The sequence below is a fragment of the Mrakia frigida genome (genome assembly GCF_051309035.1).
Source record: "Mrakia frigida strain ATCC 22029 unplaced genomic scaffold BDY24scaffold_35, whole genome shotgun sequence".
NCBI lineage: Eukaryota > Fungi > Basidiomycota > Tremellomycetes > Cystofilobasidiales > Mrakiaceae > Mrakia > Mrakia frigida.
Window position 1 is genome coordinate 261513 of NW_027481246.1, and position 26770 is coordinate 288282.

General features: G+C 55.0%; 5 protein-coding genes across 5 annotated transcripts; 3 read left to right on the forward strand and 2 right to left on the reverse strand.

Moving 5' to 3' along the window:
- Window positions 1–913: 913 nt before the first annotated feature.
- On the forward strand, window positions 914–2478 carry BDY24DRAFT_186214 (uncharacterized protein). Its single transcript, XM_076636361.1, has 8 exons — window positions 914–997; window positions 1081–1266; window positions 1355–1399; window positions 1500–1718; window positions 1806–1914; window positions 2018–2178; window positions 2245–2277; window positions 2373–2478. Exons 1-8 carry the CDS (start codon window positions 987–989, stop codon window positions 2419–2421), a joined length of 813 nt encoding a protein of 270 aa, XP_076493437.1. The 5' UTR covers window positions 914–986; the 3' UTR covers window positions 2422–2478.
- BDY24DRAFT_436555 (uncharacterized protein) lies at window positions 2409–5825 on the forward strand. The gene is made up of 12 exons (XM_076644228.1): window positions 2409–2694; window positions 2764–3006; window positions 3087–3254; window positions 3382–3480; window positions 3566–3703; window positions 3793–3967; window positions 4080–4228; window positions 4346–4535; window positions 4627–4901; window positions 5001–5261; window positions 5390–5494; window positions 5611–5825. Exons 1-12 carry the CDS (start codon window positions 2669–2671, stop codon window positions 5765–5767), a joined length of 1986 nt encoding a protein of 661 aa, XP_076493438.1. The 5' UTR covers window positions 2409–2668; the 3' UTR covers window positions 5768–5825.
- Window positions 5826–5973: 148 nt separating this feature from the next.
- BDY24DRAFT_400679 (uncharacterized protein) lies at window positions 5974–14955 on the reverse strand. Its single transcript, XM_076641987.1, has 18 exons — window positions 14863–14955; window positions 14714–14766; window positions 14263–14600; window positions 13848–13993; window positions 13586–13776; window positions 13374–13495; window positions 13257–13291; window positions 12915–13157; window positions 12536–12782; window positions 12395–12442; window positions 10389–12282; window positions 9702–10314; window positions 9155–9600; window positions 8932–9038; window positions 8729–8863; window positions 8322–8636; window positions 6963–8217; window positions 5974–6882 (listed from the first exon to the last, which is right to left on the reverse strand). Exons 1-18 carry the CDS (start codon window positions 14885–14887, stop codon window positions 6196–6198), a joined length of 6900 nt encoding a protein of 2299 aa, XP_076493439.1. The 5' UTR covers window positions 14888–14955; the 3' UTR covers window positions 5974–6195.
- Window positions 14956–16048: 1093 nt separating this feature from the next.
- On the forward strand, window positions 16049–24014 carry GCN2 (serine/threonine-protein kinase GCN2). Its single transcript, XM_076641988.1, has 27 exons — window positions 16049–16457; window positions 16562–16705; window positions 16820–16936; window positions 17043–17714; window positions 17812–17875; window positions 17963–18155; window positions 18266–18367; window positions 18480–18520; window positions 18619–18768; window positions 18863–19017; window positions 19147–19204; window positions 19295–19349; window positions 19432–19494; window positions 19583–20123; window positions 20223–20349; window positions 20418–20546; window positions 20621–20717; window positions 20795–20978; window positions 21068–21140; window positions 21207–21257; window positions 21329–21687; window positions 21766–21904; window positions 21986–22144; window positions 22216–22447; window positions 22517–22942; window positions 23015–23085; window positions 23166–24014. Exons 1-27 carry the CDS (start codon window positions 16227–16229, stop codon window positions 23762–23764), a joined length of 5232 nt encoding a protein of 1743 aa, XP_076493440.1. The 5' UTR covers window positions 16049–16226; the 3' UTR covers window positions 23765–24014.
- A 984-nt stretch (window positions 24015–24998) lies between these two features.
- Window positions 24999–26119, reverse strand: BDY24DRAFT_418198 (uncharacterized protein; the record flags this gene model as incomplete). Its single annotated transcript, XM_076643817.1, has 6 exons — window positions 24999–25142; window positions 25204–25286; window positions 25369–25421; window positions 25487–25597; window positions 25727–25931; window positions 26008–26119. The coding sequence occupies 6 exons, from the start codon at window positions 26117–26119 to the stop codon at window positions 24999–25001; spliced, it is 708 nt and encodes a 235-aa protein (XP_076493441.1).
- Between the last annotated feature and the right edge of the window lie 651 nt (window positions 26120–26770).

The window sequence follows — 26770 nt, forward strand, 5'->3', positions numbered from 1 at the left end:
TCCTCGAAGGACAAAAAAGAGACAGGAAGAGCGGGAGACAGATTCGCGACGAGAGGGAGATCAGAAGTCGGCAAATCAGAGTTGTTGAGCCAAGACGAGGGAGATAAGACGCGATCTAGCGAGTCTATATCCGTCCTGACGCAGCTGGAGAAGGGTGCTTGAGCGTCGAAGATGTCGAGACTTCGGATCCAAGCGAGGGGGAAGCAAGGGTGGGGAAGGAAGAAAAGGCGTGCTATGTAGAAAGCGTCGGCTTTCTGGATCCTGTTATGCCGACTCCTGATGGAAAGCTGGATGAGATGAAGCTCAGTGATGAGTTCGTAACACTCTCAGCACGAGGAAGATGTTGAAGAAGAAACCAGGGAAAGAGCGGACGCGAAGGAAGCAAAGCTCGAGACCTTCGAAGGTCCTTCCTTCCTCGACGAGCGCTCCTCCTCTTAGCCCGCCGGTTTCCATGCGCATCCGCAGCTCTTCTACTGTCCACGGCAGCGGTGTTTTACGACGTGCTGGCCGGTTTCGATGTTCCGAGAGGGTGAGCCATGAGGGGAGCGATGGGGGGATGAGCGACGATGAGCTCTTCTCTCCCTGTTGTTGGACGAGGAGATCTGGATCGGTTCAAATCAAAGAAGTCCAATGGAGCAGCATGGTTCGAACAGTTCTCTGCATCTAATACTGAGGAGAACCGAGGGAAGGAAGAGGGCGAAGAGTCCGACGAAGGGAGGGAGGGAGGAGGGAATCAAGGACCCGGGCGGCGAGAGTCGAAGCAGCTCATTCGTCGCTGGAGTTGGAGGTCCGGCGTTTAGTCGAAGTCGGAGCGAGCGCCAGAAGGTGTGTTGATGGGCTGACTGATATGGAGAAGAGCGTAGATGAGGGTCGGCGAGAAGGAAGCAAAAAGCGTGAGCTCGTCAACCAAACTTCGAAGCTCGCCGCCTCCTCCTTCCTTCCTCTCCCTCAACCACTTCAACCGATGAGCTTACTCTTTTCTCAGCATGGCTACCACGTCAGTCCACCCCTTCCCAACCTTCTCTTTCCAAGGTGTGGACATCAGCTCATTCCTTCCCATCTTCCCTCGTCTCCAAACAGTCCCTTCTCACCGAATGAGCTCGTCAAGTATCGAATTGCTGCTTCGATCGACCCTTCCATCCTCCCCATCGTCCATCCAGATCACTTCTCGCCTGGACTAGGAGATCATGCTATCTTGAGGATGCTTGGGATGGCTGTTGAGACGGCAGATGAGAGGGACAGGGAGGAGAGAAGCGTCTCGGAATCGTGAGCTCAACCTTCCTCCTTCCCTCCTTTTTACCTCCTCTTGCTCCCAAACCATGAGCTGATTTTACGTTCTCTCAACTTGATTCAGATCTTCTACTCGTCCTCTCACATCTACCGGTCCTTCAAAGTCGAAGTGAGCTATCCTTCCCTCCTCCATCGTCGCTTCGTTTCCCTTCCATCTCCCCTCGGATCCTTCGCTTCCCATCCCTGACCTCCCTTTCTTCGAATCCCAGAACTACCTTCCCCACCAAAGAACGCTCGAGCCCCATCCCCTCCAGTGATAGTCTCGCCTCCGGAAGCCAAGACGCTCCAACCGTCGCCGAGGACGTCAAGGGACGACGAGATCGCAAGAAGAGGGATTTCTACGACGCGTCGAACTACCAGCCTTCCCACGAGGACCCAAGAAGGAAGAGGGAGAGAAGTGGGAGATCCGAACGACCATCAACTTCATCGTAAGCTAACGAACACTTCTGTTCAGATTTCTAAGGCGAAGAGAGGGAGGAGGAGACCTAACAAACATCCTCGACTCAACACTGCAGATTGCCCCAACTGTGCGTCCCCTGGTCGGAATCAGAATCGAGGATGATAGCGAGTCATGTTGAGAGGAAGAGACACGTCAACACGTCGGTTCCTTTCTACGTACAGACTGTGAGTCTCTTGAAACCTCTCCCTTTCGCTCTCACGCGTCCGCTGCCGGACGGAGGCTGACGCTCAAGGGCTGTTGCTTCGAACGTTATGATGTGGGATCCAGTTCGCTTCGCTCGACTTTCCAGGCCGTACGGTTGGCTCTGTAAGGAGACGGATGGAGAGACAAGCGACCGAGGGAGGGATCTCGTTGAAGTTCGATCCCGACGCGACGCAGAGCGGAGGGCTAGGAGATGGGACTGCTTTGAATAACGGAAGTCAGAATGAGTGAGTACTTCTGGATGCTTCATCGCTTTGTGCGTTTAGTGGGCTGATCACTGCCTCGTCTTCCAGGCCGCACGAGCACAACGACGCGACGAGGAGGAGGTGAGTTCTCTACGCCCTTCTTTCACCGTCTCTTGCTCGCTCAGTCTTCTACACGCTGACCTGTTTCTCGATTCTCTCGGTCTTGCCGAATGCAGAGCGACTAAAGCCAGTTCGAGGAGGGGAGGAGCATTCACTTCGATGTAGTCGTGGCTTCTCTGTCTTGCATGCTTCGTTCGAGATCGTCATCTTGACCTCATCGAGAAGAAGAAGAAGAGGAACATATGAGCTCTTAGACTTCATCTCTACTTCGAGGATCCTCAAAATCGACATACATCTCGTCCGGAAGGACCTCTGGTACCCTCCGAACGAGCTCGCCCCACTCCCCTTTCCCTCCCTCCTCTTGGTCTCCTCCTCTTTTGCCACCGACCACCACCATCGCCCTCGATCTCCGATGGGCTCGAAACAAGCTCACAGCTGGTGAATACACCTCACTCTTGACGCTAAACTTTGAAAAGAGCAACGAACTGACCTTCTCTATCGCTCCAGGAACCCTCACTTTCCACCTCGCCATGCTCCTCCTCTGGCTTCTTCCTCTTCCCTCGCCGCTCCTCCTCCCTTCTCAGAGCCCAACCATCCTCATCAACATCACAACTGGTCCCACCCACCTCTTCAAACTTCTTACCAACAACAGGATCTTCCTCCGACAGGATGGGGAGATGAACGAGAGAGTGGAGGAGGAGGAGGAGGAGGAGAGAGGGAAGTCGAGTCGTCAGGATGGGAAGGAGATGGGTGAGCTCGCTTCCGTCGCACATTTTCTTCAAGGAACAAAGCTGATGTAAACTCGTTACACTCCTCTTCGCTTTCAACAGTCATCCTTATCAAGCTCCAGATGAATCTTGGGGAGGAGGGAGAGGAGACATGCCGCCTCCTCCGCCTCCGATGAGACCAACTCGACCGGCCGTGGAGAGGGGACCTCCTTCTTTCTCGAGGGAAGAAGAGAGGGAGGCTCGTCAAGAATGGGAATCGTACAACAGAGGGTGAGTTCGTCTTTAGATTTCGAACAGACGTTGGGAGCAAAAGGGAGGGAGCCAAAGCTGACCTCGAGCCAAACTGCACCTCTCTGCCTCTCTCCCTCCCCTCCTCCCTTCTCCTCAATCCGCCCAGCCTTCTCCACCCTCAAACTTCTCGACTTCCAACTCCTCCCTTCTCACCTCAGATCAACACATCAGGATACGCTCTTCCTTTTCCTGGCTGCTCGACCTCGTCAGTGTCCTCTCTCCTCCCTCGGCTTCTTCCCTGCCTCGGCGTTTCGCTGACCTTCTGCCTTTGTTCCCCTGGGATCGAGTAGAACCTACGACCCTTACAGACTTCCCCAATGGATGGATCAACCTTCGAGCAGCAAGAGGAGGAGAGAGGAGGAAGAGCAGCCGCAGCAGCACGACGAGGAGGAGAAAGGGAGGAGAGCTGAGGATTGTCGGTACTTCTCGTGAGCGACCCTTCTTTCTCCTTGCTCGATGAGGAACCTCCTTTCAACAGAACTGACGTTGAGTTTTCGTTGGTCCCTGGCGAGAACAGACCCTACAACCAGGCCCAAATCCCTCAACCCGAATCGTCGTCCTCGTTCCCTCCTCCCTCCCCTGCTCATCAAAGCTCGCAGAGATACGAAGCTGGAGTCGAAGCTGGAGATGCCTGGGAAGGGTTCAGGAAGAGGAACCAAGACCAGAAGCTGTGGGGAGCTCCTATCCCTGAGGTGAGTCTCGGTCTGCTTTCCGACGGAGGCTCGAAGCTCGACGCGTCGGGAAGAGATCTGATCGCTGACCTTGTTGCGTCCTGCTTTCGTTCCTTGTCTGTTCTGGTCAAAGACGAGTGCAAGAAGTGGGTACGACGGGAATGGAAGAGAGACGGTGGGATTGTACGCTTCGGAGCCGAGCTCAAAGAGAGCTAGGGAGGGAGGAGAGAGGGAGATCACAGGAGGAGGAGCGGAGACGCGACGAAGTTTCAGCTCACAGTCGTTCGTCCTTCTTCTTTCCTCTCGGTCTTCTTTCTCTTCCGGTTTCGAATCGAGTTAGCTGACATTGATCTTTCCTTTTTGATCACTGTCGCCTTTCTACCCTTTCTCTGGGAGCAGACTCGACTTCGTTCGACCTCGACCCCAACCCGTCCAACCCTACGCGTCCTCCTCGGCTCCCTCCACCAGCACTACCCCCAGCATCTCCACCAGCAAAGCTTCTCAGTATCTCGCCGACTTATCAGCAAGGAAGAACGCTCAGCCTCAAGCTTCGCCGTCATCGTCAAAAGTCTCAGCCTTCAACGGAACTGTGAGCTCAAGTCGGACGCGTCTCTCTCTCCTTCCCTCCCTTCGATCCAAAGCTAATCTCATCTTCTCTCTTGCTCTGTTTTGCAACTCAGCTCACCTACCAAGCAACAGACGACGTCACCTCCACCGCCTCCCTCCGTCTTCTTCGAATCCCAAACCAAAACTACTCCTCCTCCATCCCTTACTCCACCTTCTTCCCAAACAAGACCTTCTCCTTCGTCGGCGTCATCCCGGAAGCTCAATCTAGGACCTTCCTAGAGGATTCGGCGAGATCACCGTTGAGGAGATTGTTCCCGTTCGAGGTGGAGCTGGGAGGGGACAAAGGGTTGGCAGTGGAGGCGTTGAAGAGGAGTTTGACGGGGGGGAGGTGAGCCGTCTCCCGTGCCTCTTTTTTCTGCTCGATTCGAAACAGCGACTCCATACTGACTTTTCTTCCTCGTTGCTTCTCTCGTTCGATCGTCCTCAGACGAGACGGCATCCTCCTCTCGCAAGACTCGTCGAAGGAGATCAAATCCAAAGTCTACCTCCTCATGCTCGACCCGTACGATGATCTGCCTTCCATTTTCGGCTTGGGACCGTTCTTGGATTCTCGAGGACTGAGGTCGGAGGTGCTGCTGCTGGGCTTCTTCTCGAAGGAGGAAGAGGAGGAGGAGACTTACTCGCCTGGGAGGCCGTTGAGGTCGGGGAGGGAGGATAGGTTGTTTGCAGAGGAGAAGAAGCCTGCTTCGTGAGTGTCTTTGAACCTGTTCGGGGTCGTTCGATGGACGGACGGAGGAACGACGGAGTGACGCGTCTCAGCGTTCGACGAGTCTGAAGCTGATCGATCCCTCTTCTTTCCCTTCCACTCTTCTACAGCTACGATCGACTCTCTTCATACAAGAACACCACTACCAGCAACCCATCTTCCTCTTCGCTCAAAGGACCCGCCGAAGCTGTCTGGGATTCCTTGCACGCAAGCAGGTCAGTCTGATGAGTCTCTCCTCACCCCTCTCCCTCTTTCCCTCGATCTGATCTTCCGAGACTGACGCCCCTCTTCCTTCAACTCTCCCCTCGTCTTCTATCGCTTTCTCGTGCAGTTCCTCTCTCCCTCGACCCGTCCCAGCTCATCCAACCCAACCTCCTCCGGCTTCAACTTCGACTCTCCCACGTCGACCCGTCCTGCAAGGAGGGAACATGTTCCAGACCATGCCGAAGGGACCGAACCCGTTTGCAAGGGATCCTCCGAAGACGTAGGAATAGGAGAGGAGGGTAGAGGAGAGGGAGAGGAGAGGGAGAGATGAGGGCGAGACGCGTCGCTGTTTGTTTTCTTGCTTGTTCGTTTTTGCTTGATGAGATCGCTGGATTCGGTACAAGACGAAAAGATAAAGATCCGAGTTGGACACACGCGTTGCAGAGCTGGATTTCGGTACTCTACGGAGCTAATCTCCCCTGCCTTGGGGTTTGAAAGTCGAAACCGAGTCATGATCATAAACGAGACGAGAAGAGAGAGAGAGAGAGAGAGAGAGAGAGAGGAGAAACCCAAACAGATAGAAGAAACGAGGTAAGAGCGGGTATTGAAATAAGGAAAATGTAGATGGATCAAGCTAGAAAGGAGAAAGACACGAGATGCAAAGATAACAAACCGAACGAAACTAGAAAACGAAAGCACAAACGCCTCCTCCTCAGAAGTCCTCCTCAACGTCGACGTCGAAATCCTCCGCACAAACGCCCTCCAACAAAGCATCTACGTCAACCTTCGAAGCCCCAAGAGCGGCAGCGGCAGCGGCGGCGGCTACAACGACGAGCTCCTCCTCGGCGGGAGCGACGACTTCCTCTCCTTCCTCCTCGTCGACGACCATGGCAACCTCGACCTCAGCTGCTTCGACGACGAGAAGCGGCTCCTCGAAATCCTCGACGGATGGAGATGGGACCTCGGACTTGTCCTCGACCATAGGAGAGTCGACTTCGACGTCCTCGTCGATGGCCGGAACGACCTCGTCCTCCTCTTCCTCGATGATCTCGTCGATTTCGGCTTCGACTTCGACCTGAGGTTGCTGAGCAGGTTCCTCGACCATCTCCGGCTCCTCCTCCATATCGACATCGAGTTCCTGAACGGGGACGACGGCTCCGACGGGCTCTCGTTCTTCCTCCTTCCTCCTCTCATCGACCACGCTAGCCTGGTTGAATTTGCGTCCGGTCCTCTCCCTCCAGATTGTCTCGTCGACGGTATCGACGGCTCCGAGACGCCAGATGTGGACCATCCTCTTCTGACCGAAGCGTTGAAGTCGACCGACGGCTTGAGTGTCTGTCGAGACGTACTGGTGCTTGGTTTCGAGATGGATCGGGTGGAAGAAGATGGCGTGGTTGGCCTGGAAGGAGAGAAGCAAGCGAAGAGGTCAGCATGTCTAATAGTCGAGAAGAAGAAGAAGCTGAGGGAGACGAGTCTCACCTGGGTGAGGTTGGCTCCAGCGGCCGACGCGTTGGAGGGGTCGAGAACGAGAACCGTCGTCTCTCCTTCGTTGTTGGCCTGGAACTTCGAGACGGCTTTCGACTGAGCGGTGGCGTTCCCCTTGATGACGGTGCACTTGATCTTCTCGGCCGTGAGAGCGTCCTGGATCGTGTCGACGAGGCTGAATTGAGCGAAGACGAGAACGTTCTCCTTCTTGGGCGACGCCTCCTCTCGAACGATCCTGATGAGCTCCTGCATCTTGGCTCCGTACTTCCCCGAGTCTCCTCCGATGGATTCGAGAAGCTTTGAGACTGGGAGGAGATGAGGAGGTCCGAGAGTGTTCTTGCATCCCTGGATGGGACATTTGAGTCCAGCTCGAGCTTGTCGTCTCATGCACGTCGAGCAGGCAGAGTGACCACACGAGCTCGAGATGATCTCGACCGTATCCTCGGAGTCGCAGTTGACGTTGGGGCACTTGAACTCCTCGTTGGCTCCGTTGAGTTGGATCTCTCGGACGGCGTTGAAGAATCGAAGCGACCGGTGTCGAGATCGAAGCTCCTTGTCGAGCCCTCGAAGGACGTGGGTTCGCTCTCGTACATCCCAGGTCGCTGCTCGCTCCTTGGTTTGGACCTTGGCGGTATCGGCTTGAGTCTTCCCCTTCGAGATCGTCTTGAGCCAACTCTGGGTTCCACTCCTGAGCTCGAGCTCGTCCTCCGTCAACGTCGGCTGCTTCCCGATCTTCCCGCTCTCGTCGCATCCCCACTCGACCAGGAGCTTCCGGAGGATCTCGATGGAATCTGGGTCTCGATCTCCTTCGCAGTCCTGCTCCGAGCGGAACGAGTTCTTGACGAAGTCGATTAAGGGGGAGGGCTCCAGTCCCTTCCAGTCGATGGTTCCGAAGTGGTAGACCGCGAGCTTGAGCGAGAGACGGAGATCCTCCTTGCAAAGGTCGAGTTGTTCTCCACGAGCGTTGACGATCCGTTGGCAGGTCTCGTCGGCAGTGGCTGATTGAACGGCCTTGTGGAAGACGAGCTTCTTGATCTTCTTCTTCTTCTTGAGCTTCTCTCCGTCCTCGTCGAACTCCTCCTCCTCCGAATCGACTTCGACGGCTGGGGGATCGGGAGGTTGGAAGCCACTGCATCGACGGATGAGCGTCTCTCGAAGATCTTTGGCGTTGTCGAGGACCTGAGCGAGTCGACGAGATCGGTCGGCGACGGACTTCGCAGTGGTCTTCTTGATCGTCTTGAAGGCCGACCTGTTGGGGCGAGAAGGGAAAAAGGAAAAAAAAAGAAGGAGAGTCGTCAGATCTCTGCCGAACGAGACGAAAGGGGAGCGGAAGAGGGCGAAGAGGCAACTCACGAGATCTTGACGCCCGATTCGTTCATGGTGTTGAGATGGTGTTCGAGTTCGAGATAGAGAGCTTTCTCCGCTGCTGGGAGGTTGATCCGAGCGATGTGGGTCGTGAGGGGGATCTCTCCAATCTCGGCGACGTTTTGACGAACGAACGCGTCGAGGAATCGTTGTCCGACGTCGTCTCGATGAGCTCTCCATTCCTGCGAGTGAACCTCTCGGAACGAGTGGAAGAGTTCGGCCGAGGTGGAGATATGGTTCTTGGACGAGCCCTTTCCAAGGTCGTCGGGAACTCCGAGATGGACGTGGAGCAGTTCGGCGATGCTGGCAAAGGAGGAGAAGAAGAGCGAAAGGTCAGCCAAAGCCGACCGAGGAAAGGATGCTCGAATAGACGACAACAGGGAGAGTCAACTCACGCGTTGATCTGGTTGAAGCTCTGGATGTCCGGCGTTCCAGAGAGAACCCAAGTAGCGTGAGAGTTGAGAGCGTTGATGGCGAAAAGAGGTTTCCCTTCGACGTAGGTGAACTCGTCGACGATGATCCTCTCGAACCTGCAGAGGAAGCAAGAAAGGTCAGCATTCCTTCAGATACGAGAGAAGGGGAAAGAAAGGAAACGGACATGATGGTGTGAATTGGGGCACAACGGAGCTTCGTCCAGTCGAGTCGAACCTGCGCGCTGTTGAGAAGGAACATGTCCTGCTTCGAACGCTGAGCGGCGGTCTTGATCTGCGCGAGAGAAAGAGAAGAAAGCGAGACGATATCCAAGTCAGACTTTGAAACGAGTCGAGAAGGAGGGTTCGCAGTACGAGGAAGGGAAAGGAAAGGAGGGCGAGAGCACGAACCGGGACCTTCTTCTTCTCGTCCAACATCTGCAACTTCTCCAGAACGGCCTTATCGAACTTCTTCCTCCCAATCCTGACCTCCCCTCGCTCCATCGCCTCCTTAAACATCCTCTCCTCGTCCACGAACGCGGCGTCGATCTTCTCGAGGACCCGCCTCACTCCCTTCGACGTTCCGGCCGACTTGTTGAGGATCTCGACCTGAGCTCGAGCTCCAGCGAGACATTCTTGGAACCGATCTGACCAGTATCGAGTAGGTTCCTTGCCCTTTGGAAGACTTCCGACGGCGGAGAAGGCGGCGAGGGATTCCCAGAAGATGGGACTGTTGAAGAGAGAGGTGCAGATGATGAGGATGTCGGCGTTTTGGTAGTCTTCGATGGTGAACTTCCGGAGGTCGGCGAAGGTCATGAACCTCTTGACGGTGTACCCTTGTCCGAGGAACTTTTTGGCTGGAGTGAGAAGAAGGAAAGGGGAAACAAGGGTCAGTCAGTGAGAGTCCGAGATCGAAGGTCGACGAGACGAAGAGAGAAGGGCAGAGACCGAAACAAACCTTCCGACTCCCACTGCTCCGTCAGATGAGGAGGAACGACGACGAGGGTGGCCTTGGAGTAGACGAACTCGTTCGACGAGGGCGAGAGACTCTCGAGAGACTCCAGCTTGGTCGACGCGTCGATGAGCCCGAGGCAAACCGCCGTCTTCCCGTAACCCACAGCGTCTGCGATCACACCTCCTCGAACCAGCACCTTCCTCGAAGCCTTCCCTTCCGCTCTCCAGCCCAGAGGACCCAGCGTAGCCTCTGAGATCTCCTCCTCCTCGAACGAGAAGTCTCCCTCCGGCCTCTCCTGCTTCATTGCCCATCCGAACGAACGAAGCTGCTCAGGTCGAAGAGGGAACTTCTTGAACGAGGGAGGTTGGGAAGTCGTAGGATCCTGCTTGTTCGACTTGATGATGAACTGCTTGGAGGTGTAGATGGTCGATTCGACGGAGGGATGGTTGGGAGTGAGTCTCCAGGAGAGGGTTGGGGCGGAGGTCGACTTGGAGGGAGGGAGAGTTGAGATAGCTTTGTGGAGGAGGGTGGCGACGTTGAGTCCGAGTCGGATGGTTCCGACGTTTCCGTCCAGTCGAGCTTGGACGACGAAGGGAGCGGGTCGATGTTTGAGAGCCTGAGAAAAGAGAAGGAAGTCAGGGAAGGGTCGCGTCTCGACGTCGAATAAAACGAAAACGCAGCAGAACTCACCTGTTCGAACTTCCCAGCCTCGACCGGATCCTCCATCGGCATCAAGACCTGCGTGTTCGACATCTGCCACGTAATCATCGGAGGAGTGGGAGCGCATCTCTCACAACAAGTCGTCGCCTCGTCGTTCTCTTCGACGACAGCCTCGTGCTCGACCGTCGACCACTCCTCGAACGCCTTCAGCTCGGGAAGCCTCTCCATAATCCAAGCCGTCGTCTCCGAGAAGTCCTTCGCCTTGAGCCTCAGGTCGATCTGGTTCCACTCTCCTTCCTTCCACAGGGGAGGTTCGAGCTCGGGATGAGCGATGCTGACCGATAGCGTGAGGATGGCGGTCGACGAGAGGCACGAGTCTGGAGCGAAGTCGAAGTCGAGGTTGGGAGGAGGGAGGGAGATGGTAGCCGAGGGGACGAGGGAGCCTGCTGAGGTTTCGATGGCGACTGCGTCCTTGAGAGCTGAGAGGGCGACGGAGGGAGCGACGACCCAGGTTCCGAGGACGGTGCATTCGACTTCGGGGCTGACCGCTGGATCCTGGATGGGAGGTCGCCACGCGCAATCGATCTTGGCGATGATGGTCCTGTAGTCTCCGAAGCTGAGTCGATCCGATCTTGAAGCGAAGACGAACCCATCCTCTTCGACGTTTCCTGAACGGGTAGGATCGAGGAAGAACGAGATGGCTTTCTTGCCCTCCGAGGCTGGTCGAATGAAGAGCGAGTCCTGAGCGGTTCCACAGTTGGGGTTGAGGAAGTACCGACCGGAGATGTCTTGATCGAGAAGGTCCAACGACTCCTTGGGGACGGAGACGTCGATCTCGGCGTAGACGAGCTCCTCCTGGAAGTCGACGAGTCCGAGGGTGTTCTTCCACGAGGGAAGCTTCTCTCCTCGACCTTGGATGCTGATCTGGAAGCTGCTCGACGAAGGGAGGGAGACCTCCCACTTTCCTGAGAAGACCGACGACGACGTCTTGTCGAGTTGAAGACGAGCTGCTGGGGGTTGGAGGAGGATCCTTCGTCGAGAGAGACCTCCGTCGGTCGGCTCGGCTCTGACGAAGACGTACCAAGTTGGGGAGACGGGATCGAGGTCGAGCTGAAGCCACGCCTTCGACGACTCCATTCGGATCGACCAGATGTCTCGTCGTTTGACCCAGGTGTAGCGGTACTCCTTGGCTGGTCCGAGAGCGACGACGAACGAGTTCTTGAAGAAGTTCCAATCCTTGTCGAGGAGAACGACTCCGAGTTCGACTCCCTTCTTCCTGGCGTCCTCCATCGTCTCGTCGTTCACTCCCTCGAACGACAGTCGCGTCGGGACCATCTTCTTGAGCTCGTCTCCGAACTCCCTCGGCGAGAGTCGATCCGACGAGACCTTCGAGTCGTCGTACTCGTGCTCGGGTCGACCAGCACACGCCTCGCAAGCTTGGTGACCGCAGGCTTTGCACCGGAGGATGGTCGAGGTAGCGATGTCGGAGAGTCCTTCGCACTCGCAGTGTCGAGCCGAGCGGCTTCCGTCCTCGAGGAGAGTCGTGATGGGGATGGCGACCGAAGCGGAGAGGTCGAGAGGTTCCGAGACAAGCTTCTCAGCTCCCTTGATGTTGACTTCGACGAGAGCAGGCATCTCCTTCTCCTCGACGGGTTCCTCGTCCACGTCCACGTCCATGATCTTCTCTCGTTCAAGAGCCCGGCTCTTCCTCTCGAGGCCGAAGAGCTCTCGTCCGACGATGAGGGCAGCGATCATGGCGGTTCCGACGACGGTCGCGGACATGGCGTTTCCAGCGAGGGAGGCGAGCTGATCCTGGGTTTCTCGAGTGAGGAGGAGATTTTCGACTGGGAGTCCTTGGAGGCCGAGAGCTTCGAGTCCGACGACGGGTCCTCCACGGTCGGTAATAAAGGGGATCATGTTGGGACTGGGTGGGAATAAGAAGAAATAAAGGAGAGGAAGAAGAGAAAGAAGAGGAGAGAAGGTCAGCTTGGACGCGTCGAAGGCAGGGGTTCGACAAGAGAAGATCGAGAACCCACGTGAGGCAAGGAGAGACGGCGATCCTAGAAGACCCAGTCTCTCGATCACTGAAAAGGGATTCATACAGGAGACGAGTCAGTCTGGGCGAAGGAAGGCGAGAGGGAAGAAAAACGAAGGAAAGAAAAAGCTCAACGACTCACACGTTCTGCGAGAGGTTCCAAACGAAGTTCTTGTACATAGCGTCGTATCCCTGCTGGGCCTTTCGAAGCGTATTGACGTCCGTGAGATCGAGGACTCGTTCCGTCTGAGTAACGGCCCAATCCTGCCAGGCTCCGTCCTTGAGCTGAGGAGGACCAGCTTCCGACCAAGCCGTCGCAGGGCGCTTGTCTCCGAGTCTCTCCTCGTGTCGGCTTCGCTCGTGTCGGGATTGGCACCGACCCCAGTCGGCTGAGAAGAAGAAGAAGCGAAGAGGAACGAAAAAAAAATATCAGTTTCGTGACGTTTATCCTCGAAACGAACTCGAGCAACGGAGGCGGGGGGAGGAGGGACGACGAGCGAGAGAGGAGATTCAAGACTCACTGGGTTGTCGAGACTTCTCGTCCATAGCCAGAAGGGTCTTCTTACTGAGGTCAAGTCGAGCCTGGTGGATTCGAGGGTCGTCCGAGGAGAGGAGGAAGGCCTCGAGCGGCGACGAGCAAGGTCGCTGCATGGCCTTGACCTTCTCCTCCCACTCGAAGGGGAGTTTGTCGATGATGGAAGCGGCGTTGGGGTGCCAGGGATCCCAGTCCGGCTTCCTGAAGCAGACTTGGTAGCCTCGAGATCCTGATTCGAACGAAACGAGACAGAGAAGAAAAGAGAGTCAGCGTTCACATCGAAGTGAACGAGGGCGAAGCAGAAAGAGAGCATCGACGAGCGACGAACGAGTGTGAGGGATGTAGTAGTTCTTGGTATCGAACCTGGAGGAGGAGAAGAAGACCACCTTGGTTAGCTCTCGGAGCGAGGAAAGAAGGGGAGGAAGGGAGAGGAACAAGAACGAACTTCGTCGACTCAGCAGCGTAGCCAATCCTCTCGAAGGCATCGACCATCTGGTCCCACGGAGCCGAACCGACATTCTCGAGGATGACGATCATAGGCCTTGCCCTCATGACCCACCTGAGCATCTAAAAAATCGAACAGATGGAGAGCGGAACGCGTCAGCGAGGGAATCGTCGCGTCGAGGGTTGGACGAAGGGATCGATCGAGAGACTCACACCCATCCATGTCCTCCCAGATTCTCCCTTGTCATCGATCTTCTTCTTCGTCTTGTTGAGGTTGGAGAAATCGACGCAGGAGGTACCGGCGACGAGGATGGTGTAGTTGTCGATGGGGACAGGGATCTTGGCCCCGTAGGCGTTGTGAGCGGTGAGGTCTCCGAGTTCGGTGACGTCGGCGAAGAGGATGGCTGTAGAGAGAGAGATAAAGAGGAAGAGGTCAGCATGGAGAGCGGAGGAAGGGAGAGAGGAGGAGACTCACGAGGAGCGAAGTTCCGTTCAATGTAAGCCTGCTTGTAAGGCTCGATCTCGCAGGAGAACCCGTGGTCGATCTGAAGGTCGACTCCGGTCTGAGCTTTGAGAGCTCGAGAGACGAGACCGAGAGCGAGAAGGGGAGACTCCGTTCCACTGAGAGTGTCGGTCGAAAGCGAAAAGGAGAAGAGGTCAGCTTCGACGCGTTCATTTCGTGACCGAGTCCTTCCCATCTCTGCTACGTCCTTCTCGTGTGACGGGTAAGCAGTTCTCCTTCAACCTGATTCCTCCCAATTCGGCCTCGACTGGTCCAGGCGGACTAGGACCTCTCCATCTCAGCTCAACGCGTCGTCTCCCTTCCTCTCCTCCTCCTCCCCTCTCCCCTCAGCCAGCCAACCCAGGCCCAACCCCTCAAAAAGACTCACCTGCACATCGTAGCCACCTTGATCTTCTCCCCATGCTCCATCAACTCCCTCGCAAACTCCTCCAACCCTTTCGCGTTCTTGGTCAAGTCGGCAAAGATGTCCTCGATCTTGAAGAGGGGAGGCAACCTCTTGCTCTTCTCGACCACGCCCTCGTTCTCCGGTACGGAATCATCATCTTCGTCGTCGTTTGCGTCCTCCCCATCCGAGTTGACCATCTTGTCCTTGTTGCGCTTCTTTCGAGCGGCCTCGGCGGCTTTTCGAGCTTTGTTTTCCTTCCTTCGATCTCGAGGGATTCGGGTCGGATAGGCGGGGACGTAATTCGTTGGGAGGGAAGGTTCCTGTTTGTTGGGAGGGAATAAGAGGGAAGCGGATAGAGAACGAGAGAAAGTCAGGAGGGAGAAAGGAGGGAAAGAGAGAGAGAGGGGGAGAGAGGAAGACGACGACGACGTACAGAGGTGTTCGAGTAGATAAGAACGATGGGTGAATCGTCTTCGGGGTGGAGAGCTGTTTAACAAAGGCAGAAGAAAAAGCCGTGATCAGTTTTGCTTGACTTCTTGGGACCACGAAAACGAAGGAAGGCGAAATGAAATCCAAGCTCACCATCGAGGTCCATCTGCTCTTGCATTCGAGGATCGATGACCTTCTCGATAGGAGGTGGCGAATCCGATCGGTTGGGAGCAGCAGCTTTCCCTTTCCCTTTGCCCTTGGACTTGGGAGGAGGAGACATCTCCACGACCGACGAGGAATCCGAGATCTCGTCCTCTCCTGCGTCCTCCTCGTCCTCCTCCTCCCCGAAAGGAAGATGATCTGACCCGTCGTCGTTGTCGTCTTCCGAGATCTGATCTGACTCGAAGTCGGAGTCCTCGTCCGAGTCCTTGACGACCTTCTTCTTCTTGGGTTGAGGAGGTTTGTTGGACGAAGTCGAAGCGCGTCCTTTCCCTCTCGCTCCTCGAGTTGGTCGAACATCTTCCTCCTCCTCGTCTGAGGTTGGCGTTTCGACGATGGACTTCCTCTTGGCTCCTCGACTTAGGAGTTTCTTGACGGGCGTAGGCTTGTCTTCCTCGTCGTCTTCGGATCCTGAGGGAGCGATGTAGGGTTTGGTGGTTGAACGAGGAGCGTTTCGCTTCGTGGGAGAGGACGCGACGGACGACATTCGAGCGTCGATGGAAGGAGGTTCGGGTCGGGTTGAAGGTGTGATTGGGGAGACAGTGATGACTTGATGTTGATGGCGATAACGAGGAGAGAGAAGTTGAGGAGGTAGGAGGGTTGAGAGAGAGAGAGAAGAAGTGTTGGAAGGAAGGGAGGAGGGAAGGGAAGGGAGGTGGGCGGAGGACGAGCTCGAGGTCCTTCTCGTCCGGTTGCTAGAAGGAAAAGGAGAAAAAAAGTAGAGTCTGGAGAAAGCAAAGGAGCACGTAAATAAGGTCAGCAAGTTGTCACAGCCGAAGGAGTGGATCTATACGGTGTTTCGGACGTGTTTGGGGCGAGGAAGCTGGCTGAATGAGCTCAACGCTTCCTTCCCTTTCCTTCTCCTCATTTAACTGCCCTCGAACGCGACCCTCTCAAAAACCCGATGCGCCCAGACCAAGCTTAGATACAGAGGAGCAAGGTGTACTAACTTTCAGGTTCCCTTTTGAAGTTTGAGGGAAGGGGGAGGATGGGAGTAGGAAGGAATGAGGAGGCGATCAACTTCGCGTTCTCGCGTCTTCGTCGTCAAGGAGATTGGTGTCCTCAGCGACAAACAAGATTTTCAGAAAGGGAGCTCGGATTCAGATCGAACCAACGATCTCTGATAAAATCTGATCGCTCAAGGAAACTCTGCCGTCCGCATCTTGCTGTGCTCCTTCTCCTCTACCCCCCTCTCAACCATCACCTCCTCTCCTCCTTCCTTCCCCTCCCTTCATCATGTTCTAGTCTCCCTTCCGGTCCACCGCCCTCCTCTTGCTCCACCCCAAGAACCCCAAACCATGTCCTCTACTCCTCTCACCCCTTTAGAACAACAACAACAAGAACTCGAGGTATTGCAATCCATCTATGGCCCGTCCGATTTCCTGGCGGAACCTCTCCCAGCTCAACCTCGAGCGTGGGGGAAATCTACAGGAATCAAGGGAGGAGAGTTTGGAATCAGAGTCAGCGGGATTCATCAAGGAGTCGAGGACAAGTCTCAGAGATCCGTATCAGTCGTGCTCGTCATCAAGGCGAGTAGTTCATTGGGGAAGGAAGGAGGGCAGGGTTGATGAGCTTCGTTTATCGCTTCCTTTGATCTGACTTCTCTTTGATACCCTTCTTTCTTGTTGTATAGTACTCCAAATCCTACCCCAAGACCCCACCGACCCTCTCGTTCACTTCCCCGATCAATACTTCCCCAGGACAGCTGGCTACGCTCACGAAACTCGTCAACCAGGAAGCTCACAAGCTCGCAGGAGGAGGAGTGATCGTCTTCGAGGTCAGCTTCAGCTTCCATCCAGCTTCCCTTTCGAGGGTTCGCAAACCTTCTCGAACCTCACAACATTGAACTATACTGACCCGATTCGTTCCTGTCCCTCTTCCTCGCTTTCAGCTCATCGACTTCGTTCAAGAATGGCTTTCGACCAACGTCCATCCTCCTCCCTCCGCCGACTCGGATCGTCAGAGTCTCCTCGTAGAGATGGCTAAACGAGAAGCTGAGGATAAAGCTGTCAGTGATCTGAACCTTATCGCCCACACTTCTCCTCTTCGCCCAGCTCTCCTGTCTCTCATAGAGCTGAACCTCCTTCCCTCGTCTTTGATCGCCTCAACTCCAGGCCCGCCTCCAGCACACCCAACTCGAGAAATCCAACCTCGCCCAACAAGCCCATCAACGAGCTCTCTCCCTCGCCCAGAAAGTAACAGAGCACAAACGCCTCCAATCCTCGAGACAAGCCGAACTAGCAGCAGCAGCAGCCTCAGCAGGAGGAGATCTCTCGTCGGCCGACAACCTCACAGAGATCACCTTCTCTTCGACTTCGTCCACCAGCAGCAACATCATCGAGGGAGGAGGAAGCATAGGGATGGAAGGAACCTTCAGACTACTCGGTGGAGTGAGAGAGAAGCTCTGGACGACCTATCTCGCGATCCCTATCCCTCCTTCCAACCACAACAACCGCGACCACTCCTCTTCCTCCTCCTCCCTCGTCGACCTCGCTTCCACCTCCTCGACCCACCAACCCTTGTCCGTCACCCTCGTCGATTTCCCAACACCTTACTACTCCTCAACTCAGGGATCTCAGAAACTCGGTGCGCTGGCAGCGACGATGAGGAAGAAGTTGTTGAACTTTCGAGGGGAGGGCGTCGTTCCCATCTTGAGCGTGATGCTGGTAGATCTGCCTGGGAAGGGAGGGAAGAGGTTGGGGTTCTTGACGGGAAGGGTGGGAAGAGGCGAGAGGCTGAGAGGTGTGCTGAAGGTCTGTGGGAGGTTGGAGATGGGAGTGGCGAAGGTGAGTTCGAGTTGGACGCGTCGTCGTCTCGTCCCCGTTCCTTGCTGGTTTCCGGACCATCACGCTGAACCCTTTTCTCTTATTCAACGACAATCAGGATCATCTCATTCAACTCCTAGCCGGTCTGGAAGCTATGCGGAAGGAAGGGATCACGCACGATGGTTCGTCCGTTTCCAACTCCCTCTCCTCCCTCTTCTCTCCCCAAACTCACACTCATCTCCCTTCTTTCATCCTTACATCGAATCCAGACGTCTGCCTGGACACTATTGTCCTCTCCTCCTCCTCCGGTGGAGCTCGTCTCGCCGAACCCTGCTACCGAAAACGCATCATCGACCTCGACCGATCCAATCCTTTCCTTCAAACCGGAGACCTGTACGCTGACGGAGGAGGAGCAGGGGAAGATGGAGATGAGAAGGAGGTGGAGAGCTTGCCTTGGAATTGGTGAGTTTTGAGGGTTCATCTTGGAGGGAGGGGAAGGAGGGGCCGAAGGACGGAGAGAAGAGCGACGAGAGAAGAATGACTGACGCGCTGTTTCGGTTGGGCTTCGACAGGTTATCACCCGACGAGATCGAAGCTGGTCATACGTTTACCCACAAGCGAGATATCTGGCATTCGGGAGTGACGTTCTTGAGGATGCTTTGGGGAGCGGACGTGTGAGTCTCGTTCTTTTCCGTCGTTTCTTTCGACGCGTCGTTCCTCGTTCGCCTTCTCATCCTCGTCCTGACTAAACTCTTCTATCGCTTTCACGCTTTGCTAAATTCGCAGGATCTACCGATACCCCGATCTCGAAGCCATCCTCGACTCAGGTCCGTTTCGTCCAAATTCGAATGCGACTCGTCCTCTCCTCCGTTCGAACTGACCTTTCCCTCCCTCTCTTCCTCCGTTGCCGCCCTCCCTTCACCAGACGAGTTCTTTGTCCCCGAACCTCTCGCCGAAACGTTACGAAGGATGTTCGAACCCAACCCGAAGGACCGATGGAGCTCGGAACAGATCATCAACACCCTTTCGACGCTCGATCTTGCTACTCGTGGGAACCCTTCGCTTGGTATCAAGGGTACGCATCGAACTTCATCGTCTCGAAAATCCTTGTTTCTCTCCGAGATCGAAACTGACCTTTGCTTTCTCATGCTGTGACTCGTTTCGTTTAGACACCTCAGGTCGAATGGTTCCTTCAGCAAGACCGAGCCGATCCCCTCTGGCTGGTCCCCTTCATCCATTCTTCGACAGGAAGGGAGGGAATCCAAACCTTCAGATGCAGATGACCTCGAGGTATCGGACGGATTTCGAGGAGGTCGAGTTCTTGGTGAGTCGTCGAGGCCTCTCCTTTCCTTTCCTTTCTTCGCTTCGCTTCGCTTCGCTTCGCTTCGCTTCGCTTCGCCGAAGCTTAACGCGCTTGCTGAACTTGTTGGTTCGCTGTTCGTTTTTTTTGCAGGGAGAAGGAGGTTTCGGAAAGGTCGTGAAAGCCAAGAATCGTCTGGACGGGAGGTTCTGTACGTCGTGATCCATCTTCTCCTCTTCGGCCCTTCTCGCCCGTTCAAGTGTCAAATTCGCTGACCTCGTGCCTGTTTTCCCCTTCACAGACGCCATTAAGAAGATCAAGCTGAGACCTGAGGATAACGAGCAGAAGGTCTTCCGGTTCGTTTGACTGCTTTCCAACCTCTCCGCGCCGAAACAAAGCTGACTTCCGCTCTTCTCCGTCGTCCTTCTTCCTTCACAGCGAGGTCAACGCCTTAAGTCGACTCAACCATCAGTTCATCGTTCGGTACTTCACCTGCTGGCTGTGAGTCACATTATTCGTCTCCCCTTCTCAAGCCGACCTGCATTCGAGGCTGAATCCTTCACCGATTTCCGACGCGTTCGTTCGACAGGGAGGAAACCGCCTCTCCTCCACCACCACCTTTTCAACCTCACCCTCAAACCCCAACAACAGCTCACACATCAGCAGCCTCCACTCCAAACATGTCCTCATCCACCTCGTCCCTCCAAGAATCTTCCTCCGCCGTCTCCAAATCTCCCAACCCAGGCTCGACCTCCTTCGACGAAGCGATGTTCGAGACCAACTTCGACGACTTCCTTTCTGTTCGAGGTCACCAGTCTCGGAGCACCAGTTTCCCCAGCATCCACTTCGGAGGAGACGAGGACGAGGAGAGCGACGAGGACAGTGAGGGAGAAGAAGACGACGAGGACGACGGGGAGGACGAGAGCACGGAAGAGGAGGCTTCGAGGTCGAAAAAGAGGAGTCTTGCGGCGTTGGCGTTGAGTTCGAGGAAAGGGAGTGGAGTGGGAGGAGGTCTGAGTGGTGCGCTGAGTCCTAGCGGGACGGAGACGTCGGGTGGGTCGACGATGGTTTGGGGATCGAGAGTGTTGTACATTCAGATGGAATATGTAGAGAATCAGACGCTCAAGGAGGTGAGTGTCTAACATCTTCTCGGTATAACGAGAAGTTGAAGCAGAAAATGGAGCAAAAGTCTCGTTCGTCGTGAGCTGACTCTCCTTCCTTTTCATCAGGCCATCGCTCGAGGACTCTCGGAGGAGGAATCATGGAGGCTCTTCAGGCAGATCCTCGAAGCTCTTCGACACATGACGGAGCTGGGAATCGTCCATCGAGATCTCAAGCCTTCGAACCTGCTCATCGGTTCGTCTTTGTCTCTTTCCCGTCGCACTCTTCGCACTGACACTCCTTCGCTCCCATCTTCCCCCCAGATCACGAGAACCGCATCAAGATAGGAGACTTTGGACTGGCTGCTACCGACTTTGCCCCTTCCAACGAGACTCTGATGATCGAGAACACTCCTCTGAAGCAGCTCGCAGACGCGGCGGACCTCACGTCAGGTTTGTTTACCCTTGTCCTCCTCTTCCTTCCTCTCTCTCTGCGAGACTTCGAGCTTACTGGATGTCACTCTCAGGAATCGGAACGTCGCTTTACATCGCTCCCGAGGTCGAGATGTCTGGCAAGATCCGAGGAAACGCCTACGACGGGAAGGCCGATCTCTACTCGCTCGGGTTCGTCTTCTTCCTGCCCCCGTTGATCTGCCTTCCATAGGAGCCCCAGCTGACTCTTCCCTTCCGACTTCCCACAGTATCATCTTCTTCGAGATGTGCTTCCCTCTCGCTACAGGAATGGAACGATCCTTGTCCCTGATGGGACTTCGAAACCCGAGCGTCAACTTCCCTTCGAGTTGGAACAAGGCTGCCATGCCTCAGCAAACCAAGATCATCGATCTTCTACTTCAGCACAATCCTGCGAAACGTCCTCGAGTGGTGGTACGTTCTTCTGATATATCTTTCTCGTTTCCGACGCGTCGAGACGGGAGAGCTGATTTCGAGACGAACCTCCTCTTCGTTTTCTCCAGGACCTTCTCTCGAGTGGACTCCTGCCGAGCGTGAAGGAGGACGAGTACTTCTTGGAGGCTTTGAGGACTTTCGGTGAGTAGAGAGGCTGACTTGAGCGAAGTCGAGGCTAGACTGACGAGTGGTCCCTCTTCATTCCAGGAAACCCAAACTCGAGTCGATACCCTTCGTTGATCAGTCATATATTTGCTCGTAAGTACCCTGCGGTTTTTACGATTATTTATACTCAAGACTGATCCACCTTCCTCCCTTTACTCTCCCAGAAACTCCCGAAGCCGTCTCGGACTTCACCTTCGACGACCCCGACGCGAACCCGAAAGAGCACCGAGTCTACGAAGCTCTCGTCAAGGATCGTCTCGTCGACCTGTTCCGCCGACATGGAGCCATCGATTGGGAACCACCACCTCTCCTTCCCGTCACCGAACTGCTCACCGAATTCAGGAAGGAAGCTGGAGCTCGTTTCCTCAATCGTCAAGGTCAACTCGTCGAACTCCCATACGACGGGCTCGTCTCCTTCGCCCGCCATATCGCACGAACCAAGAGGGAACGTTTGAAACGATACCACTTCGGTTCCTCGTACCGAGAGTCGCTCATGGGAGGACAACCACTTTCATTCGGAGAGGTTCGTTCTTCTCTCGTTTCTTCGACTCAGTTCGAGAGTCGCGTCGGAGTCACTGACGAGACCGTCTTTCCTTCGTAGGTCGCCTACGATATCCTCAGTCCCGTTCGCTCGATGGCCTCGGAAGCAGAGATCATCAGCGTCCTTGACAAGATTCTCGATTCCTTCCCGGGTCTGCACAAACGACATGAGTGGGAGTTCCACATCAGTCACCAAGCAGGTACGTTTTCTTCCTTACTTCTCTCATCTTCGAGATCTCCGCTGACCCCCATTGCTTCTCATTGCTTCTCGTTTTCTGTAGTCCTCGATCTCGTTCTCGCCGAAGTTCCCTCCCGACGACGCGCCGAGATCGCAGACGTCCTTCGAGAAATCGGAGGTCGAGTTGGCTTCCCTCAGATTCGATCCAAGCTCAATCTCCCTCGTCAAGTGGCTGACCGTCTGGAGAAGTGGTGTCTCAGTGGTGAGTTTGCTTGATTCGAGCGTGGACCGCGAGATAAGCCGCTGACCCCTTCTCTCCTTGCTCTTGAACAGAACCCCTCGACCTGGCGATGGAACGACTCCTTCACAAGTTCCCTCAGCTCTCTTCCTCGCTACAGAAGGCAGTCAAGGAGATCCGAGAGGTGTCTGTACTCGCTGAGAAGCTTGGAGTCCGACGAAGGATCATCTTCCGACCCACGATGAGCCATCGATTCTTCAAGGGAGGAGTTCTCTTCGAGTGCGTGAGGAAGAGCAACAAGCGTGAGGTTCTGGGAGTTGGAGGAAGGTTCGTCTCGTTTCTTTCGGTTTTCCCTCCTCGCGCTGTTCTTTGACTCACCTGCCCCCTCTCTCGCAGATACGACAACCTCATCGAGCACTTCCGACTTCCTCAAACCAACACCTCTCTCGCTCCCTCGTCTCATGTCGCTGGTTGCCAGGTTCGTCTTCGTCGATCTCTCTTCACTTTGCTCTCTACACCTGACAACTTGACTCCTTCATCACAGATCTCTCTCGAACGTATCGCATTCCTCGTCGGAAAGTACGAGTCCTCGGAAGGGAAACGGCTCATCAACCTCGACTCGGAACCGGATCGTTCGTTCGGATGGACACCTCGTCGATGCGACGTCTACGTTGGATCGTTCGGAGAAGGCCTGATGGAGGAGCGAGTTGAGATCGTTGGAGAGCTGTGGGGAGCTGGGTTGAGAGCCGATCTGATGTACGAGGATGCTGTTCGGTTCTCGGCGGAGGAGGCAATGGCAGAGTGTTTGGCGCAAGGGATTTTGTGAGTTGTCTCGCTCTTTCACGCCTTCCTTCTCGTCGTCCCAGGAACTAACCTGCCCCTCTACACTCTCAGATTCCTGGTCATCTCCAAAGGACGTCCCTTGCTGAAGGTTCGAAGTGTGCTGCGAAGGACGGAAGACGAAGGTTCGTTTCGTCTTCGACGCGTCGACCTTCTCCTTTCCGAGCTGATCAGTATCCCTCTTTCTGTTCATTCTGCTCCTCAGTCTACCGAGAGGATCTCCTCAACTACCTTCGCTCCCACATCGCCGATCAACGTCGAATCGATCTCACCGCCGCCTCCACTCCCCCCAACTCTCACCTCGACCGGGAATCCCTTCTCAAGCCAACCAACAACCGCGACGTCTCCTCGGAACAGATCAAACTCATCCTCCCTGGGGAGAAGGGAGTCGGGAAGGAAGTCAAGGGAGCCAGGAAACTCCATCGTCACGGAACCAAAGCTCTCTTCTGGGAGAAAGCTCGTCAATTCCTCTCGGTCGTTCGATCCCCTCTCCCTCTCTTCGCCCTCGACGTCCCTTCCTCGGTCCTCTCCGCCATGGCCCTCGATACCGTCTGGCTCCTCCTACCTACCTCGTCGGCTCAGTCAGCAGAACTCGACTCTCACTCGGCCAGCGCAGCGGAGCATTGGAAGATCATACGAGAGAAATTCCCTCTCGGTCAGCCTGGGTATGCGAGCTCGGTGAGGGACGAGCTGAGGGAGTTCTGGGAGTCGGAGATGCTGGAAGGAGGAGGAGGAGCTGTTTGGTTGTTTTCGGTGAGGGAGGAGAAGGGGTTCCTTTTGCAGTGGCCGACGGGGAAGCATTAGATAGGCAGGGGAGGGGAGAGAACTGTTTTCAGCTTTGGGTTTCGTGCATCGTTTTCTTCCTATTATTTTTGGGACTGCTGCCTGCTTCTTTTGTTTTGATTCGACTGTATCCCACCTGTATTTCTACGTGTAGTCTCTCTCTTTATCGAATGCAACGACGACTCGAGGAAGCCAGAGCGAAGAGCGAACTGCTCGCCGTCCTTTCCTCCCTCCGTTCCATCTCGTCTGGCACGCCTCCCTTCCCTCCCCCCTCCTTCCCTTCCGATGCATCATTCTAGCGTTCTTTCGAGGCAAGAGGAGCAGTAGAACTTAAATTCGTCCATTCTATTCCTACAACGTTCGACCAAGATCCGAATCGACTTCAACGACCTTCGCTCCCTTAGTTCGCGACACCAGTTCCAGCTCCGTGCTCGCTCGTGATGTCGTGGTCCTGAGCGTGGGTGTTTTTAGCGTCTGAAAAGAAGAATCGATAGGTTAGCTCACTCGAAGAAGGAGGGGGAATAGAAAGAAGAGGATCGAGAAAGAGGAAAGCTCAACGAACCAGCCTCTCCATCAGCTCCAGCTCCCCTGGCTTCTCTCTCCTTTGCGATAGCTCCAGCGACTCCTCCAGCAGCTTCAGTACCTGCAGCAAGAGAAGAAACGAACGAGAGTGATCAGCATCGAACTTTCCTTCGCTTCAAGGAAAAGGGGAGACGATTCGGTGGAGCTCTCGAGGACGACGGACGAACCTTTGGATCCAGTGGCAACGTCCGTAGCGGGCTTGGAATCAGAGGAGGACATAGTAAGGTGAGTGGGTTGGGGAGGAAGGGAGTTTTGTTGGGGGATTGGGGGTGATGGTTTGCGAGAGAGAGAAGGAAAGGGAGATGGCGGAGGGCTCATCCCTCGAAGGGGGGTTCGTCGACGTCATGATCGCGACTTTCTTTTGGTTTTTTCCCTTTTTTTTTCAGTAGGGGTGCAAGGTGATGGAAGCAGGAGAAAGAGATGCAGAACGGTGCTAAGGGGTGAAGGAGGGACCACGCTGAAGGAAAAAAAGTCGGAGGGACGCGTCGCAAAAACGATTCAGCCCTCGAGAAAAGACAGAAGGGAAGATCGTGATCATGAGATATAGAGCTGAGAGATAGAAGATGAATCTCTACGAAGAGCGTGTACAAAAGTATAAAGTAGGGCGGAGTCTAAGAAGAGGAAGAGCGTCCAAGATCGAGAGCGAGAGATGAGTCCGAAACGCGTCGCTCGTCTAGTAGGGAACAACACCAGCGAGCTGCAAGCCCCTCTCTGAAAGAACAGCCTTCTTGTCAGGAGCGTGTCGAACCTTCCATCCAGCGTCATTGGGAGCAGGCTCGAAGTTGGGCTTGGTGCGGAAGGAGATTGGGTCGTGGGACTGTGAGAAGAAGGTCAGCGAGGGAGAAAGAGGGAAAGGGAAGAGGAGAGATGATACTCACGGTGTTCTGCTGGTTGTGGAAAGCATCTTGCTTGACGGCAAGTTGCTCTGCAGTGATGAGAGATGCTGGTTTGTAGCAGACGTCTGGAGAGCAAAAGAAAGAAGTCGAGTGTGAGTAAAGGAGACGCGACGCGATGGAGCGGAACCGGTAGAGAGGAAAACGCACAAGTAGCCATCCTAGCGTTGGTTCCAGTAGGAGGGGCACCGTAATGAACGGTTCTGAAGAAGAGGAAGCAGAGGTAAGCGAAAGTGTCGAGAGAGAAGAAGGGCGAGGGGAAACTTACCGAGAATCCCAGAGGATCAATGATCCTTCTGGAGCGATGACCTTGTGCCAGGTGCATCCCTTCTCGTTCGGTTCCCCAGATCTTAGCGAAGGCATCGATGACACCAGGTTCCTGTCTATAACAAGCGGTGAACGAAAAGAAGCAGAGGTTAGCCGAGTTGACGACTTCTTCGACGATTCCTGTCGACCACGGCGCTCCGTCCTTCCGTTCATCAATCTTCGTCGTGAGCCTCGTACATACCTGATATCCCACGCATACTGCTCGTGTCCTGATCCATAATAGGAGTATAGGCCTCCCTTGTACGAAAATGGCAGGTTCGACGCAAGGTGAGTCGACTTCTCGTTTCGATCAAAGCCGAGACTGAAGCTCTCTAGCCAATCGTAGGCAGAAGAGACGTAGGATCTAGCGTTCTCAGGTGAGATCACTCCAGGGACGACGACCCAACCTGAGAGGAAAAGGGAGAAGAGAGAAAGGTCAGCGAGAGGGCGAGACGCGGCTGGCCATTGAAGATTTGAACGAACCGTCGTTGAACAGCTGGTCTCGGAAGTCTCCATAGGTAGTCTCGATAGATCCGACCTTGTAGGGAGCGGATTGAACTTCAGGAGAGGCTGGTTTGGGGACTGGGATGGGCATGGGAGACTGGAAACGAGAGAGAAGAAGGAGAACTGGAGAAGGAAGTCAGCTCGGCGCTCTTCCTCTCCTTGCCTTTGATGAAGCGATGAAGCTGAAGGAGGATGCCTGATAAGGTAGAGGGAGTCAGAAGAGTTCTCACATAAGTCTAGAAGATGAGAAAGGGGAGGAGATGGGAGAAATCGATTGCTGTGGTTGAAAGGAAGGAAGGGAGAGAAGGACGAGCTTAAAACGCCGACGTCAATCTTTTCTCGTCCTGCTCCAGCCGAGCTTTCTCCAGGATAACTCCGTGTTTCTGCGAGGCAGATAAAGCTTCCAAGGAACAGGATCCGGCAAGTCTGAGATCGACAAAATTGAAGACGAAGCAGCCGTCGTCAAGCAGGGCTGGGTGGCACTCCTCGAGCTCATTTCGACCTCTCCTTCCCTGCCTTCCTTCCTTCACTCGACCCAGAGCCCGACTCCATCCCCGAGGCCCAAATCTGAACAGTAGACTTCTCGTCTATCGTCAGGGTCGAGCACGAAGAGATTCGAGAAAGGAAGACGTGACGAGGAGGGAATGTAAAAGAGATCCAGAACTAACTGGTGAGCTCGAGCTCAGCCCTCTCACTCCCTTCCTCCTTTTTCTTGCAACCATTACAGTCTCTATGCTGACTT